Source organism: Rhipicephalus microplus, chromosome 5, assembly GCF_043290135.1.
Source record: "Rhipicephalus microplus isolate Deutch F79 chromosome 5, USDA_Rmic, whole genome shotgun sequence".
Taxonomy (NCBI): domain Eukaryota; kingdom Metazoa; phylum Arthropoda; class Arachnida; order Ixodida; family Ixodidae; genus Rhipicephalus; species Rhipicephalus microplus.
Window position 1 is genome coordinate 166,249,217 of NC_134704.1, and position 16,878 is coordinate 166,266,094.

A 16,878-nucleotide genomic window follows, 5' to 3' on the forward strand; every position below is an offset into this window, starting at 1 on the left:
TTTTATGGCTCACCTGTTTAATCAGGCATTTGATGTGCTAGTAACATGAATAATGGAATGTACCTGCTTATGAATGATTGGCGTATTCGTTGATAACACAAATATTGCAATAACGTTTGTGAGGTGTCTCTCTTATTATACAGGTGCCAATCAAAGTTCAGATATTCTGCAAGCACAGGATGCTCTCACCGCCTTCTGGCCAAAAAAGAATATATGGAAGAATATAAAAGACCCAAACGTCTAGTTTACCATGCAGCAAATACGCTTTTAAAGGTGCCATGGCGCTCGTCTATTTTTTGGCCGTTACCGTTGCTTTGCACCTATCCTTTGCCATGGCTGAAGAAACCAACGAAGTTCCGGACAGCTTCAAGGTAAAATGAATGCGTGAATGTGCCACACAAAATTTATAGGGCCTCTATGTTAAAGTATAACGAGTGAAAAAAAAAACAGTGAAAAAGGTATCAATCTTATCAAAAATGCGTGTTGTTTATTTGCAAAAAAGCCAGGAAGGGAATAACTTCTTTATATTGACACACCTCGATGGGCGCATGAAGATGACGAGGTCAAAGCGGGTTTAGCTCATATTGCTATAAAGGGAACCTCTACGGCTGTTTCTTGGGTGACCTAGGTGTGTCGCGATTAGCGTGCTTCATTTGGAGCTCGAATCATTCCACTTGATGCTAGATTGCGACAGCTCACTGTGCAAACATTTTTAAAACTCTACGATGCGCCCCTTTCCCGTTCACAGACAGTTTTCATCAAATATCCAGTTTCTTTCTTAAAGCTCCCGCGGTGTCGTTATTTGGAACCACAAGTCATTTTCGATGTGTCTCTGTTATCAAATCTTCACATTTCCTTCCAGCATTTGACTCTCCAAACGCTATGTTTGGTGCCAGTAGACTTAACTTTCAATGAAAACTTCCCGAAAATGCCAAGTTACTTCAAAAGCATGTCCTGGAGGGCCTCCTTTAGGACCATCTCATTCTTTTTCCTAATTAGGCAGTAATTTCAACGGATGCAACGCAAAACCTTTAGAAGGATGGAGTAGATATTTTTTCTCACCAGCTTAATTGGCCTTTTGCGCTGCGATTGCCTTATTTCACGCCAATTTATCCCGCTGAATTCCTGTCTACTACATTGGCTTTTCGAAAACTTAGTTCGCATTAATCAAGAACTATTATTATTTTGGACGCTTTGCTTGTATGTACACATCTAACACCCGCAAAGCAGTCTCCTCTTCTCAGGATATTTTAGTCTTTCGTACCGCGTAGCCTATCAGAAGTTCGGTTTATTTGGATCCCCGGGCATGCTGGAATTCCACTAATAGAAATTGCTGACGCGCTCGCTTTCCCGTCTCTGAATTTTCCTGTGGTACTCGTACCTCCACAGTTTCATTTTACTACTGCCGAACTATTCATACGCCTGTTAATCTTGAAAATCAACAAAACAAGGCTTCTAAAATCTGAACAATTTCGGCACTTGCAGTTTTTTTTCATTCAGATACCCTAAAGGCCCCGAAGGGCATTATATAAGGGGGGGGGAGAACAATGTGTTGAGTACATTTCGATTCAAGAGCAAACACAGTCAAGAGCGGGCATGTAACAAAAAACGGTAAAAAAGCAAACAAACAAACAAATATAAACGGAAAAGAAATACAAAGCAAGCGCACATAGTACATGGTTCATGGCTCTGATAATGAAAATCGCTTCAAGTGGCTTACAAACAAATCGTGATTATGAATTGTGGCAGTATCTGCTGGTAAGACCATCTCATTCTTCGCGGTGTTCTGTTCACATGGAACACCGCGAACTGCCTTTTCCGTCAATGTGATGTGACCCTCACAAGCTTTCGCTGTAGAGTCCCTCGGCTAAATATTTATCTCCACAAATCAGGGTTCTCATTAACTAACCTAGGGGCAGTTTGCCATGATCCAGAAACAATAAATCGCTTTTTTCTCACATGCCACCACTTCGCCTCACTGCGCCTAATAATTCTTGAAAGACCGATTGGTATGCTCGGATTGCCAGGTAATACATCCACCACTTTATTGTTTGAAGCCAGCCGCCACGCCGCGGTGGTCTAGTGGCTAAGGTACTCGGCGTCTGACCCGCAAGTCGTCGGATTGAATCCCGGCTGCGGCGGCTGCATTTCCGATGGAGGCGGAAATGTAGGCCCGTGTGCTCAGATTTGAGCGCACGTTAAATAACCGCAGCTGGTCCAAATTTCCCGAGCCCTTATGTACGGAGTCTCTCATAATCATATCATGGTTTCGGGACGTTAAACCCCAAAAATCAACCAATAATTGTTCGGAGCCAGTCAGTTGGGTGCGGGCCGCAGTGCTATTCTTTCAAGCCACATAAAGTCATTCTGGCAACCGAAAGGATACGCCCCCTGTGGTACTGCCAGATATTTCAAATTTTGTCCCCCTTCTTTATTCTTGCTAATTTGTTTATATATTCTGGTTTATATATATTCTGGTTGTATATAACCTTCTGCACTTTTTCACGTTTTTTCAAAGGAACATTATTGTTGTTCTTATCTAATTTCTCCCTTATTTAGCAAGTGTTGTTTAAAAAAAGTTCCATAAAAATGCAGTGTGGCCAATTCCCATTGTATGAGCCAAGAACTTCTAGGCGTCAAGACGAGACAAGACAAGAGCAGCATTTGGTTACTGCCACAGTAATATATGCTCCACTGTGTTTGACTACATCAATGCGACTGAAAGGTTACCGTGCTAGAGAACCGTAACCTTTCCAGATCTTGAGCTTATAATTCGTATCTTTGTCTGTCAGGAACGAGGGATAGTTTGACCGCTTGCTCAGCAGCCATTTTTGTTTATTGGCAGTTTTATCTCTAAACAAGTTTTCAGATTGACTGTAATTTCATTTTAGTTTCATTTAGGTATCCTGCCACCCGGTTCTTGGCCCATCCCCTTTGTGGGTAAGCGCCTTTCATCTGAGGTCATCGGCATCAGCATCAGCTCGGCCTACTGTTTCAGGCTCTGAACTGTATCTATTGCATTCATTCCATTCTGTAAATAAACGCGTTCCGTCGTCACAGTTGTGGCGAAAGGTGCTGGGTAAGCCAGCTACTGCCAAAAAAGTGGCTACTTGGGCTGGTTGTTTTTGTATTTTGCAATACCATTGCATTCTATGCTCTGTCCTATATTTCGGCTCTATCTTCCTTCTGAAAGCTTTTCTTCGCACTAAGGAAGTATAGTTCTTTAAAAAAAACTCTGTCAAGCGAGACCGGAGAGCAGCCGTCTACGAACCGAAAGAGCACGAGCATCGCCGCAGCCGTCAACTAAAGTGCTTGCCACCACTACCGCAAGAGATGAACATGAACGGCGGCATCCAGCAGCCGATCGTGAGGGTGCCTACGATGTTCGGATGACTGGCCAATGTTACGACCGTCGCCACTGTCGATGTGTGCCAGGAATTCTCGCCTGCCAACCTGTCGTAAACGAAAGAAACTTTGTCGTCACGTTTCTGTACCCGTGAAATACTAAAAACCACCGTGTAATACATCGTTCACAAGCAGTAATGCTGTGAGTTTTGACGATCGCAGCTATCCCAACCGCGGTCCTCAGCTAAGGGTTCCAATGTAGAGCCGCCTTATGCTCCCCGCAGTCGTAACGGCTACAATAGCCATCCGCCTACTTTTGCGTCTCAGTGGGAACAGAGCGCAGCGTACCATCAACATCAAGCGATGTTCTCAATACCTCGTGAACGGGCGCGTCTGCTAGCGGTACGGTGCTCGTGGACATATCGCCTGAAGTTTTCCAATGCGACGTAATCCACGTTCGACCTTCCCTTCGCCGTCCGTGACATTCGCACGTCGAAGCCAACGGCCTGACTACACCTACTGGCCCCCCAACCAAACTGACTAGCGGCACGCCTACCAACAGATCAACCGGAGTGATACGACCAGGTCTGCGCGCAGCTTAACACCGCCAACCACACGTACGCCTCGGTCTTCGTCTCCACAGCACTGGTCACGGCTGTCTCCGCCCCCGGAAAATTAGTCAGCGTGGCCGACGAAGGTGAGGTCAATAGACGCACTGATTTTCATCAAAGTATGCCTCCACCAGTTTTTATGCTTCAGAATAAGGTTCATGTACTTGTTGACGACGTTGCCACGATGACATTGATAGATACTGGCGGAAGTGTTTCTGTGATGAGTTCAGCTTTTAAGCAACGACTTGGCAGCAAGGTTATGTTTCATTGGGACAAACCTTCCACTTTTCAGACAGTGAGCAGTGCATTCTCGCATTCATTAGGTTTCTGCGCTGTGTGTGTTAGTGTTGCTGATAAAACGTTCAAGGTGGAATTCACAGTACTGGCTCAGTAAACGGACGGCGTTATACTTGGCATACTCTTTTTGCGAGAGTGTTGTGCGACCATGGATTGTGAAGCAGGTGAGGTTTTGTTGTCTACTCTTACCCAGCAGCCATGTTTTGAGAAAGGTAACCACATTGTATCTATGGATGCCCTTTTGCCGGCGTGGTCCACGGCCAGCATACAAGTGACCACTTCGGAAACCGACTCGAGTTCGACATCACGTGCCATATTGATTGAACGCATGCCCGTAGCTGGTGTCAAGAAAAACATCTTTGTACAACGCTGCGTTGTATCTGTCACAGGCGATAAGGCTCAATTATGGGTGATATGCAGCTCAATGGAGTCGGTTGTACTACCAGCTGGTATGCGCCTTGCCCCGTTCTTGAAGCACAATAGTACCTGCGTTGGAGCCTTATGCGATCCTGCAAAAATGGATCCCAATGAAATTTTTGGTGTGAAAGCGGAATTGTCAAAAATGATTAGCAAGCGTAATTCCTCCCAGAAGCGCAAAGCCCTGGTTGCAGTGCTGGCGAGACAAGCTAAAGCATTTGATGTTGCAGGGAAGGTGCATAGGGCTCAGATACCGACCAGGCACGCTCGTCACAAGATTGATACTGGCTCTGCTCATCCTCTCCGACAAAAGCCCTATCACGTTTCCGTGTCTCAACGCAAACTTCTCGCTGAACAAGTTGGCGAGATGATAGCCAGTGGTGTAATTCAAGAATTGTCAAGTCCGTGGACTGCGCCTGTTATCTTGGTAAAAAAAGGCGGGTCCTGGAGGTTCTGTATTGATTATCGTTGCCTCACCTCTATAACCGAAAAGGACGTGTATCCCCTCCCTCGCATTGATGATGTAATTGATTGCCTGCATTCAGCTTCCTATTTTTCTTCAGTAGACTTGCAATCCATGTATTGGTAGATTCATAAGAATTCACCGGATAAAGTGAATTAGGAGGACTTTTGTTACGCCAAACGCTCTAATTGACTTTAATATTCTGCTGTTCGGCTTGCGTAACACTACGGCAACATTTGAACGCTATATTAACACCATCTTGAAGGGCCTGAATAGGAAATTTGTTTATGATACCTGAATGATGCAGTTACTTTTGAACTAACTTTTGAGGAACATGATAGTCGTCCACCTCGACGTTCTTCTAGCTTGTTTGGAGAAGCTGCATTGACACTGAACTAAAGAAATCGTCGTTTTGGTTAACGGCAAACATTGGTTTTAGGACACCTTGTGAACAAAGGTGGCGTTAGGCCGGACCCGCAGAAAGTTGACACCGTCAGCTAGTTCAAGCAGCTGCAGTGTCTCCACTAGCTGCGAAGCTTACAGAGCATATGCTTTAATTTTCTCCGCTTTTTGCCTAATATTGTGGAAAAGACCCATCCACTGAATGACTGGCTGCACAAAGACGTCCCTTTCTACTGGACCGAATTGTGAGTCGGCGTTTAAGCACCTACAGTTCGCTGTGACTTCCGGGCCAATACTACGGCACTTCGATTCTTCTGTTCCCACGGAAATCCACATCGATGCCAGCGGAGTTGGTCTCAGCACGGTGGTCATTTAACACCACAACAATGCTAATAACGTCGGCACCTATGCAAGCTGGTCGCTGAGCAAGGCATGTCGTAAAATACAGTTACTAAACTGGAGTGCCTCACCATCGTTTTCATCGTGCGCAAGTTTTGCCCCTACATCTACGGTCGTCGCTTCTCAGTCATCCCCGATCTTCACTCCTTTTGCTAGTTGGATGGCCAACGTGATCTATCTGATCGACTTGAGCGATGGGCCTTACAATTACAAGAATTTGACTTCACGGTCCGCTACAAGAGCAGTAATCGCCATGCAGACGCTGACTGCCTGTCACGGCTTTTTTTACCAACGACTGAGTGCAAAGCTAACAACTTTAACGATTTTATCACCCCTATTGACTTTAATTTTCCTGACATCATGGCTTTCCGAGCAGCAGAGCACGAGGATCGTTCCTTAGATGACCTGTTTGCCTCTACGAATGACCCCTTCGATTCAAGCTGTTTTGTAGTTCACGACGACGTCCTTTGCAAGAAGAATTATTCTGATCAAGGCACCCGCCTGCTTTTAGTAGCTCCACGCACTCTTCGTCCTCAAATTTTTCGGTTCTGCGATGACGACGCAACCAGTGGACACATGGGCTTCGCCGGAACATTCAATTGCATCCATCAAGGATTTTTCTGGCCCAAAGTGCGACGAGACACGGAAAAATACGTAGCGGGTTGCGAACAATGTCAACGTCACAAGCTTACGTCCCACGACTACGTCATCCGCACTTCTTCATCTTGTACCACCTCCTAGCTCTCCCTTCCAGATTGTTGGTGTCGACCTTTTAGGCCCGTTTCCGCGTTCAGCCATTGCCAATCAGTGGGTCATCGTGTGCGTCGACAACCTGACGCGCTACGTAGAAAGTGCTGCAATACCTACTGCAGCAGCCTTTCACATGTCGCAGTTTATGCTCCGGCTTATCATTCCACGTCATTACCCTCCACGAGTCTTCGGTAGTGACCAGGGACATCAGTTTATCGCTGACGTCGTTGAAGAGATCCTGCGCCTGTCTGCCAGCAAGTTCCGCCACGCCACACTCTATCACCCACAGGCGAATGGCCTCGTAGAGCAGACGAACAAGACGCTAACGAACATGTCAATTTATTTTGATGCCAAGCACAAAAATTAGCCCCGTATCTGCATGTTGATCTGTAAATGTCGTCGAAAGACGATAGTCTTGCGTTTGGAGAGAGTGAATAAAACGTTTATTTGATGTTCTGCGCAAGAAAATTGGGTAATGCTGTTCTGGAGGCGTTGCGTTCGAGTGCCTCGATTGTGCAGCAGAGGTGAACGAGCGCATTGAGCGACGTCACATGTGAGAGATGAGTGCTATCTGGAAGTTATCTTGGAAAAGAAAGCGTGCGGCTCTGAGACGGGCGTGCGTGCCTGTTTCAGAGAATATAAGGTTTAGAACGGACGGCGACGGGTAGCTGCCACTACCATGTCGTCTTAGCAAAGCGTTGGAAACGCCTGCTTGATTGATATGTGTGGTTTAACGTCCGAAAACCACCATATGATTATGAGAGACGGCGTAGTGGAGGGCTCCGGAAATTTAGACCACCTGGGGTTCTTTAACGTGCACCCAAATCTGAGCACACGGGCCTTCAACATTTCCGCCTCCATCGGAAATGCAGCCGCCGCAGCCGGGATTCGAACCCGCGCCCGGCGGGTCAGCAGCCGAGTACCTTAGCCACTAGACCACCGCGGCGGGGCGATTGTTGGAAACACCTGCCTCTTCGAAGGGCGTTGCATGTTCGGCGCAGCTTGACAGACGCTATAATTCTTAGAATTTCCTATGTATGCCTTTTCTAGTAAAAGACGCACATACGGAATATATAAGTGTTGTTATGGTGCCTCAGATATGCGCGATAATTGCTTTTTAATTGACAATCAATACCCGCTCAATCTTGAGCAACATTGGTGGGTGCTGCGGAGGAGTTGGCCATTTTGGGTATCGGCTGAAGCCGTTTAGAGTACCCGAAGTTATTGCGGGGGAACGAACAGCAAAAGGGACAGACACACCAAAATTTTCGCGTCGAAGGTCCCCAAGAAAAACTATTGTCTCTAAAAACAAGGACGAAGTACTGCTCTATATCGCATACACATGCAACACCACGAAGCACGAGACGACAGGGTACTCGCCCTTTTTTCTGCTCTACGCCTGCTCCCCTTGCAGTTGTCTCGACACTATTCTGCGTTTTACGTTAGATGGGGAAATACCGGTTGCCGAGTCACTATGCAGCGCTGAAAAGCCCGTCGCTTCGCACGCCTCCAAACCATTGCATCTCAACAGCACTCCAAGACTAGGTACGAAGCCCACCACCATTCCATTGCTTACACAAAAGGTGACCTGGTGTTGTTGTGGACACCTGTCCGCAAATGTGGCTTGCGCCAAAAGTTCTTGGCCCACTACTTCTAATCATTTGTAGTTCTAGACCACCTGAGTTACGTTACTTACGTCATCTCTGGCGTCACACGCAATTGTCGGCGCTCTAGCAAGATACAGCTTACAGACGTAGCGCGCCTCAAGCCGTATGAACACACACAGTCCTACTGACTCAGTAGGCATCGTCTGCGAACGGGCAATTGACACACCTAGATGGGCTCATGAAGAGGACGAGGTCGAAGCGGGTCTGGCTCGCAAGCAGCTCGGTCTTGTGTTTCTGGCTGTGAGCAGTACGTATCGCAATCATTATATTCTGTAAATAAACGCGTTACATCGTCACAATCTTTTAACTGTATCATTGCTTCAATCACCCACATGAATATGCACCTGTGCCTCACAGCTGAGATTTTAAATACATCAAACTAAACGAACAGTAAAATTTAATGCGTAGGTAAATGCTTAGGTAAATGTCTTTATTAGCAATAAGTGGGTTATCAGTGTGTTGTCATCTTCCTCTGCTGTTTAAAAAATAAAATACCCCTTTAGGGGAGAACACACAGATCAGGGACGTTGCGAACAATTTTTCGGAAGGAGAGGGGTAGGGGTGTTGAAGCATACTTCATGTATGTTCATGGGTGCGTTTGTGTGTGATCGTGTATATTGCCACGTTCCATTTCACAAGTTTTTGTTATCGTTCCGAAACACCACACGATTCTCGGTGCAAACCGCGCCTGCAGGTTTCGAGAAGGTTCCGGACTGTAGTAGATCATTTTGATAAGATCACGCCCACTGTGCGAACGGTACAGATTGTTCTGGAACCTACGCCACCGCCAGCGATAACGCTAGAACATTCGACGGCAAGGGTATAAATGCCGACGCGCTTCGCCGCTTGTCATTAGTTGATCGAAGGCCGACGCTGCGTTCGCCGCTATCAGTCCGAGACTGCTATCTGTGCAAGACTGCTGCTGTAATTAGACTTTCCATTTACCGGGCACAGGTTCGCCCAAATAAACAGTTAAATCCCAACGCGAAGTTTTCTGTCTTTGGCCACGTCACGACCCCGTGACATCTGGTGGAGGTGCTGCTTCGTTCATGTACCGGACGCCCCCGTCAAGCCGTGAACCCAGCCCCCTTCGCGGAGAAGACACCGACGCCAACCAAGAGCAGCGAACGAGCCACCGACAGCAAGGTCTCCCACCGGAGTACGGCCTGCTACAAGACAAGGCGCGGAAGACCAAGACCATGACCTCGACTGCAGCGACAATGACAACCGGAGCGTCCCAGCCCGCGATCGTCATTCATCAACCCAGGGAACCACCAACGTTCCATGGCTCATCGTTTGAAGACCCGGAAACCTGGCTAGAAACATACGACCGTGTGGCCGCCCTCAACCACTGGGACAACGAAGAAAAGCTCCGTCGTGTGTACTTCTACCTGGAAAATACCGCCAAGACCTGGCTAGAGAATCGGGAGTCCACGCTCCGAACGTGGGATGTCTTCTGCGGCGCATTTCTTCAAACGTTCGCAAGCGTCGCTCGCAAAGAGAGGGCCGCTGCTCTACTCGAGACCCGGGTTCAGCTACCAAACAAAAAGGTTGGAATTTTCACAGAGGAGATGACCCGCCTATTCCGTCACGCTGACCCAGACATGTCTGAGGAAAAGAAAGTTCCTTTCCTCATGCGAGGGGTCAAACAGGAGCTCTTCGCGGGACTAATGAGCAATCCACCGAACACCGTCCAAGAATTTGTATCCGAGGCGACCACCATCGAAAAAACGCTGGACATGCGCACCAGACAGTATGATCGTCGCCTGACTCCAGAATGCGCTGCTGCTCAAGCCAGTGACTCCGACGGCCTGCGTGAAACGATCCGAGCGATCGTGCAGGAAGAGCTGCGCAAACTGTTGCCTTCGGCGCAGCCTCAAGTGGATTCGATCGCCGACATTGTGCGAGAAGAAGTCCGGCAATCGCTTCGAATTCCCGAAACACCGCCGCCCGAGCCAGAAACTATGAGCTACGCCGCTGCAGTGCGCCACAACGCTCCTACCCGTCCACGCCAAAACGCCGCCCCGTCGCACTTCCGTCGCCAGACGCCACCGCCACCACCACCCCAACCGACGTTCTACCGTTCCCCAGTGGGCCAGCGCAGTGCACCGAAAAAACGGACGTTTGGCGTGCACCTGACAACCGCCCGCTCTGCTACCACTGCGGCGAGGCCGGGCACACATACCACCGTTGCCAGTACCGACAGATGGGACTGCGTGGCTTCGCCGTCAATGCACCGCGTCCGCAGCCAGGAGATCGGCCACGTGACATCGCCGACTACCTGGCAAAAACTCAATGGACACCACGAAGTCCTTCCCGTTCGCCGTCGCCCAGCCGCCGCATGTCACCGCACCCCCGGCAGTACTCCGGCCCAACGCGGGGCCGGTCTCCTAGCCCGTATCCGGGAAACTAAGGGCAGCAACCGGTGGAGGTGCGGTTGCTGTGCGACGAACTACCGAAGATCCTCCGACGACGACGACGCCGCGACGGAGCTTTCTGAACACAACCCCAACCAGGAAAAGCCCTGAAGGCAAAAGCTCACTTACCGAAGGTGGCCGGACGACGCAACATGGAAGCAGCCGAACAAGCCGACGCAGCCGTGACCCGACGCCACGCCCTAACTGTAATGCGAGACGGCGAACTAGCGACCTCGACGTTCTTATCGACGGCCACAGTGTGACTGCTCTCGTCGATACTGGAGCCGACTATTCTGTCATCAGTGGGTCGTTCGCCGCGAAGTTAAAGAAAGTTAGGACAGCTTGGAAAGGCCCGGAAATCCGCACAGCCGGAGGTCATCTCGTAGCGCCTGCAGGAATCTGCACAGCGATTGTCACCATTAACGGCCGTATTTATCCTACAGACTTCGTAGTCCTACAGCATTGCTCGAGAGATGTCATCCTTGGCATGGACTTCTTATGCCTCCATGGTGCTGTCATCAACCTAAAAACAAGGTCGATAACGTTATCCACAGAAGAAGCACTACCGCCGCGCACGCCGTCAGGACACCATGCCTTGAATGTGCTGGAAGAACAAGTCACCATTCCGCCTCGCTCAAGCGTCATTATTTCAGTCGGCGCTCCTAAATCAACTGACTTGGAAGGCGTCGTTGAAGGCAGTCAGCATCTGTTGGTCACCCGAAATATTTGCGTCGCAAGAGGAATTGCAGAGCTGCGGGGAGGCAAAGCAACGGTTATGCTCACGAATTTCAGCAATGAGTACAAAGATGTGAACAAAGGAACAACGGTCGCATACATCGAAGAAATTGTCGAAGCCACCAGTGCTTTTGCCCTCGCCGATTCTGCGGAACCTGCTCAGAGGAACCAAGCCCCTCCCATAGCTTTCGACGCCAACCCCAGACTTGCGAACGATAAGCAAGAACAGCTCAAGGCCCTGCTCCTGCAATACGAAGATTGCTTTTCGTCGTCATCGAAAGTTCGGCAGACCCCAATCACAAAACATCGAATCATAACCGAAGAAAATGCCAGAACACTCCGTCAGAGTCCGTACAGGGTTTTGACGCGAGAACGTGAGGCAATCAAGAGACAAGTTTATGAAATGCTGCGAGATGACATTATCCAGCCGTCCAAGAGTCCGTGGGCATCCCCCGTGGTGTTAGTGAAAAAAAAGGATGGGACCCTACGTTTCTGCGTCGATTATCGCCGCCTGAACAAAATCACAAGAAAGGACGTGTATCCTCTCCCACGAATAGACGACGCCCTTGATCGGCTCCATAACGCCAAGTACTTCTCGTCAATGGACCTCAAGACTGGCTATTGGCAAATCGAAGTCGACGAAAGAGACTGAGAGAAGACGGCGTTTATAACACCGGACGGCCTCTTCGAGTTTAAGGTGATGCCCTTCGGCCTTTGCTCAGCGCCTGCAACCTTTCAACGCGTTATGGATACAGTACTGGCAGGATTGATGTGGCAGACTTCCCTTGTGTACTTGGACGACGTCGTCGTGTTTTCCTCGAGTTTCGACGAGCATCTTCGGCGCCTTGAAGCTGTACTTCAAGCCATCAAGACGTCCGGACTCACACTGAAGCCAGAAAGTTCAGATTTGCGTATGAGGAGCTCTTGTTTCTGGGGCACGTTATCAGCAAGTCTGGAGTTCGTCCCGATCCACGGAAAACAGCCGCCATCGCCGATTTCCCGCCGCACACTGACAAGAAGGCCGTGCGCCGATTTCTGGGCCTGTGCGCCTATTATAGGCGGTTCGTGAAAAACTTCGCCCGCATCGCCGATCCTCTCACTAACCTTACCAAGGCCGACTCGGAGTTCAAGTGGGAAACGCCACAGGAACAAGCTTTCAGGAGCTTAAACATCACCTCCAGACGCCTCCGTTACTTTCCCATTTCGACGAATTTGCCGAGACAGAAATACATACTGACGCAAGCAGCGTAGGTCTTGGCGCCGTTCTTGTGCAGAGGGCTGACGGACTTGAAAGGGCTATTAGTTACGCCAGCCGATCGCTATCCAAAGCAGAAGCAAACTATTCCACAACAGAAAAGGAGTGCCTCGCCATCATCTGGGCTACGTCGAAATTTCGCCCCTACCTCTACGGCAGGCCCTTCAAAGTTGTGAGCGACCACCACGCCTTGTGTTGGCTAGCCACCTTGAAGGACCCTTCAGGTCGCCTCGCACGATTGAGCCTGAGACTTCAAGAATAAGACATTACTGTCATTTACAAGTCCGGCAAAAAACACTCCGACGCTGACTGTCTCTCTCGTGCGCCTGTCGACAAACCGCTACCCGATGACTCGGATGACGACTACTTTTTGGGAACGATAACTACAGACGACTTCGCTGAACGACAGCGGGCCGACCCGGAACTTAAAGCCCTAATAAAATACCTCGAAGGCAGGACCGCCGAAGTCCCGAAGGTGTTCAAGCGCGCACTTGCGTCGTTCTTTCTACGAAACGGTCTTCTACAAAAGAAAAACTTTTCACCGCTTCGAGCTAAGTACCTCCTTGTGGTGCCTTCAGCTCTGCGACCAGAACTCCTGCAGGCCCTGCACGACGATCCGACGGCAGGGCACCTCGGTGTTTCTCGCATGCTCGCGAGGATACAAGAAAGGTACTACTGGCCACGTCTTACCACCGACGTCACTCGTTATGTGAGGACATGCCGGGACTGTCAGCGACGCAAGACACCGCTGACAAGGCCAGCGGGACTTCTGCAGCCAATTGATCCACCTTGCCGACCTTTCCAGCAGATTGGTATGGACCTACTGGGGCCGTTCCCGACGTCGGCTTTCGGAAACAAGTGGATCGTGGTAGCTACCGACTACCTCACCCGCTACGCCGAGACAAAAGCCCTGCCAAAAGGCAGTGCATCCGAGGTAGCTAAGTTCTTCGTCGAAAATATCGTCCTACGTCACGGTGCCCCGGAGGTCCTTATCACCGACAGAGGAACGGCATTCACTGCCGACCTAACTCAAGCGATCTTGACATACAGCCAAACAAACCACCGCCGGACGACAGCGTACCACCCACAGACCAACGGCCTCACCGAGCGGCTTAACAAGACGATCGCCGACATGCTGTCAATGTACGTCGATGTCGAACACAAGACGTGGGACACCATTCTTCCGTATGTGACCTTCGCATACAACACGGCGGTGCATGAGACGACGCAGATATCTCCATACAAATTGGTCTACGGAAGGAGCCCGGCAACGACGCTCGATGCCATGTTACCCAACGTCACCGACGAAGAATACCTCGATGTGAGCGAGTACCTTCAACGCGCCGAAGAAGCCCGACAACTTGCGCGTCTTCGTATCAAGAATCAACAGACGACCGACAGCCACCGTTACAACCTTCGACGACGCTTCGTGGAATACCAGCCCGGTGAACGTGTTTGGGTGTGGACGCCGATACGCCGACGTGGACTAAGTGAAAAGCTTCTGCGACGGTACTTCGGACCGTACAAGGTGGTTCGACGTCTCGGCCCACTTGATTACGAGGTTGTCCCCGACGGCATCACGAACTCTCAACGACGCCGATCGCGACCTGAAGTCGTCCATGTCGCGCGCCTTAAGCCGTTTCTTGCACGTTAACAAACTGAAACAGTGTTTTTTGTATTATTGTTGTATTGTAATTTATTCATTGTACTTTCTTGCATTATTATTGTACCTTCATCTTTAGTTAAAGCATCGGGACGATGCCTTTTTTCAGAGGGGGGCAATGCCACGTTCCAATTCACAAGTTTTTGTTATCGTTCCGAAACACCACACGATCCTCGGCCCAAACCGCGCCTGCAGGTTTCGAGAAGGTTTCGGACTGTAGTAGATCATTTCGATAAGATCACGCCCACTGTGCGAACGGTACAGATTGTTCTGGAACCTACGCCACCGCCAGCGATAACGCTAGAACATTCGACGGCAAGGGTATAAATGCCGACGCGCTTCGCCGCTTGTCAGTTGTTGATCGAAGGCCGACGCTGCGTTCGCCGCTATCAGTCCGAGACTGCTATCTGTGCAAGACTGCTGCTGTAATTAGACTTTCCATTTACCGGGCACAGGTTCGCCCAAATAAACAGTTAAATCGCAACGCGAAGTTTTCTGTCTTTGGCCACGTCACGACCCCGTGACAATATATACCCAAGAAAAATTGAGAATTCTCAGCCGGGAGGGGGTTGAACCTTCCAGCCTCCCCTTTGAAGCTTCCTGACACTGATGCAGTTCTGTGAACCTTGCATAAAATTATTACATAGCACTTGTGTGCACAATAAATTACATACAAAAAAAACGTTTGTAAAAATTCATTACCTACGGATTTCAAATGTTTTGGGCACACCGTCATTGGAAGTTGGATATCTCACCAACCACTTTCGCAAAACCTTAGGTTCACGTTTGGCTTGTAAGACAGGAAAATTACTTATTAGAACTTCATCATCACGTAAGAACTCATTTGAACAGACTAAACTCTTTGCTTCAGTTTACTCAACTGAGATTTCGAATGCCTTCAAGCATTTTTGTCAGCCTCTACGCCGTTTCATCTGGTTATTTTTAGGAAGGGTATAGAAGGCACGTAAGGAAGTTAAATGTGAAAGGCAGCAAAAAAAATTGTGATATTATGTCCGAAGTGTTTACTATAGTCACAACTCTATCCTTGAATACCGGTAATTTTATTTTAAGGTGTTCCCATTGTATTTATTCACTTTTTCGCCAGAAGGCTTTTAGATTTATTCAGTCCAACAAAATGTCGCAGTTCTCACACACGCGGCTGCTTTTGGCATAGTTTGCTTCACTTGAAGTACAGTGGCTGCTTTTTTACCTGTTCTTGTTTAAAGACCGAAATTCTTAGGACCTAGCCTTGCATTTTGCTGAGGTCGTGCTATAGAACCGTTGTTAAATTTGAAATATGGGCTCACACATCACAATAAAAAAAGGTCTTACGGTAGCCTTCAACTGAGACATTCACTAACTATAAGGTAAAAGATCAATGGTCCACGTGAAAATAGTCTACCAGGAAGAGTATTCGTGAGTTCAGCTCCACTATAAAGGGCCCAGTTTTAAACTTCTCAAAGAAACTTCTAACACAAAGGCGTATGACGAGCACTCGATGTCGCAAAAAAATACCGATATTGAAAAGGGATCTTCCAACCGATAAGACAACAGGATCTTGGAATCATTTGCGTGGAATACCCTCTACTTCTATAGCTTTCTAAATCCTTCATGAATTCAATTAGATGTTTGGAAGAAGAATAAATTTACCATTCTATATACACCGTACGTCACTCAATTTACATTATAGGGTAACGCTTGGATAACGTATCGTTACTCACCGATACAAAACCTGGAGCTTCACCCACACGTCGTAATTCATTTCGTGAATATGAATTATTATTGCTAATTTTGGTTAATTTTTTTCGTTTTCACCTGGCCAGCCTGCCTAGTTATGTAATTAGCAATTGGTCACACACCACCACAGTTTAGCATGACTCACCAGTGTAATAAGGAAACATACGCTTCTCATGCCTGTGTACGCAGATCTTTGAAAGCTTCCCATTCGCCGTCGCCATCTCTGACTCTGACAACGACAATGTATACGAATGTCTATCAACGAGAAGAATGTGGATAAAGCCGGAAGAAAAAAAGGGCGAATACGTTTGGTTTCTCCAAGGGAATCATGACAACCGAAAGTGAGTAGAAGTGTTTTCCTCATAAAAGGTAGGATGCACTACAAGGGCTGGTGTTGCAGTAATTTTTTATAATTTGTCGGCACCTTGAAGAGACGCTCAGAACCAGGAAGAATGCTTATTAGTGGTCATCTTAGTACCTCGTCTCACTGTCATTTATCACGCTTGTATTAAAGTGCAAAGCTATTCAGGAGCTGGCTTGTACATTTAGAGATATAATGTGGCTATATATGCTCACAATCAAGTGGTAAATATAGGCCTATAAAAGGTTATTATTACTGAAAAACTAGTTCAAAATGACAAACCTTAACCTTAAACACTATATTCTGCAGCAAAACGAACAGTATTAGCTTGAAATGGCTCAAACGTTTTCCAACCTCTG

At 48.3% G+C, this 16,878-nt stretch overlaps 1 protein-coding gene across 5 annotated transcripts in view; it reads left to right on the forward strand.

Annotated features, from left to right (window-relative positions):
• Positions 1 to 263: 263 nt before the first annotated feature.
• LOC119182538 (uncharacterized) overlaps positions 264 to 16,878 on the forward strand; it is a 44,996-nt gene continuing 28,381 nt past the window's right edge. For all 5 annotated transcript variants that reach the window (XR_012895477.1, XM_075896178.1, XM_075896179.1 and 2 more), the window contains exons 1-2: positions 264 to 371; positions 16,348 to 16,499. Coding sequence is in view for 4 of the 5 variants with exons in the window: in XM_075896178.1 (XP_075752293.1) it covers positions 279 to 371; positions 16,348 to 16,499 (245 nt within the window). In the remaining variant the exon portion in view is untranslated. The remainder of the gene's footprint in view (positions 372 to 16,347; positions 16,500 to 16,878) is intronic.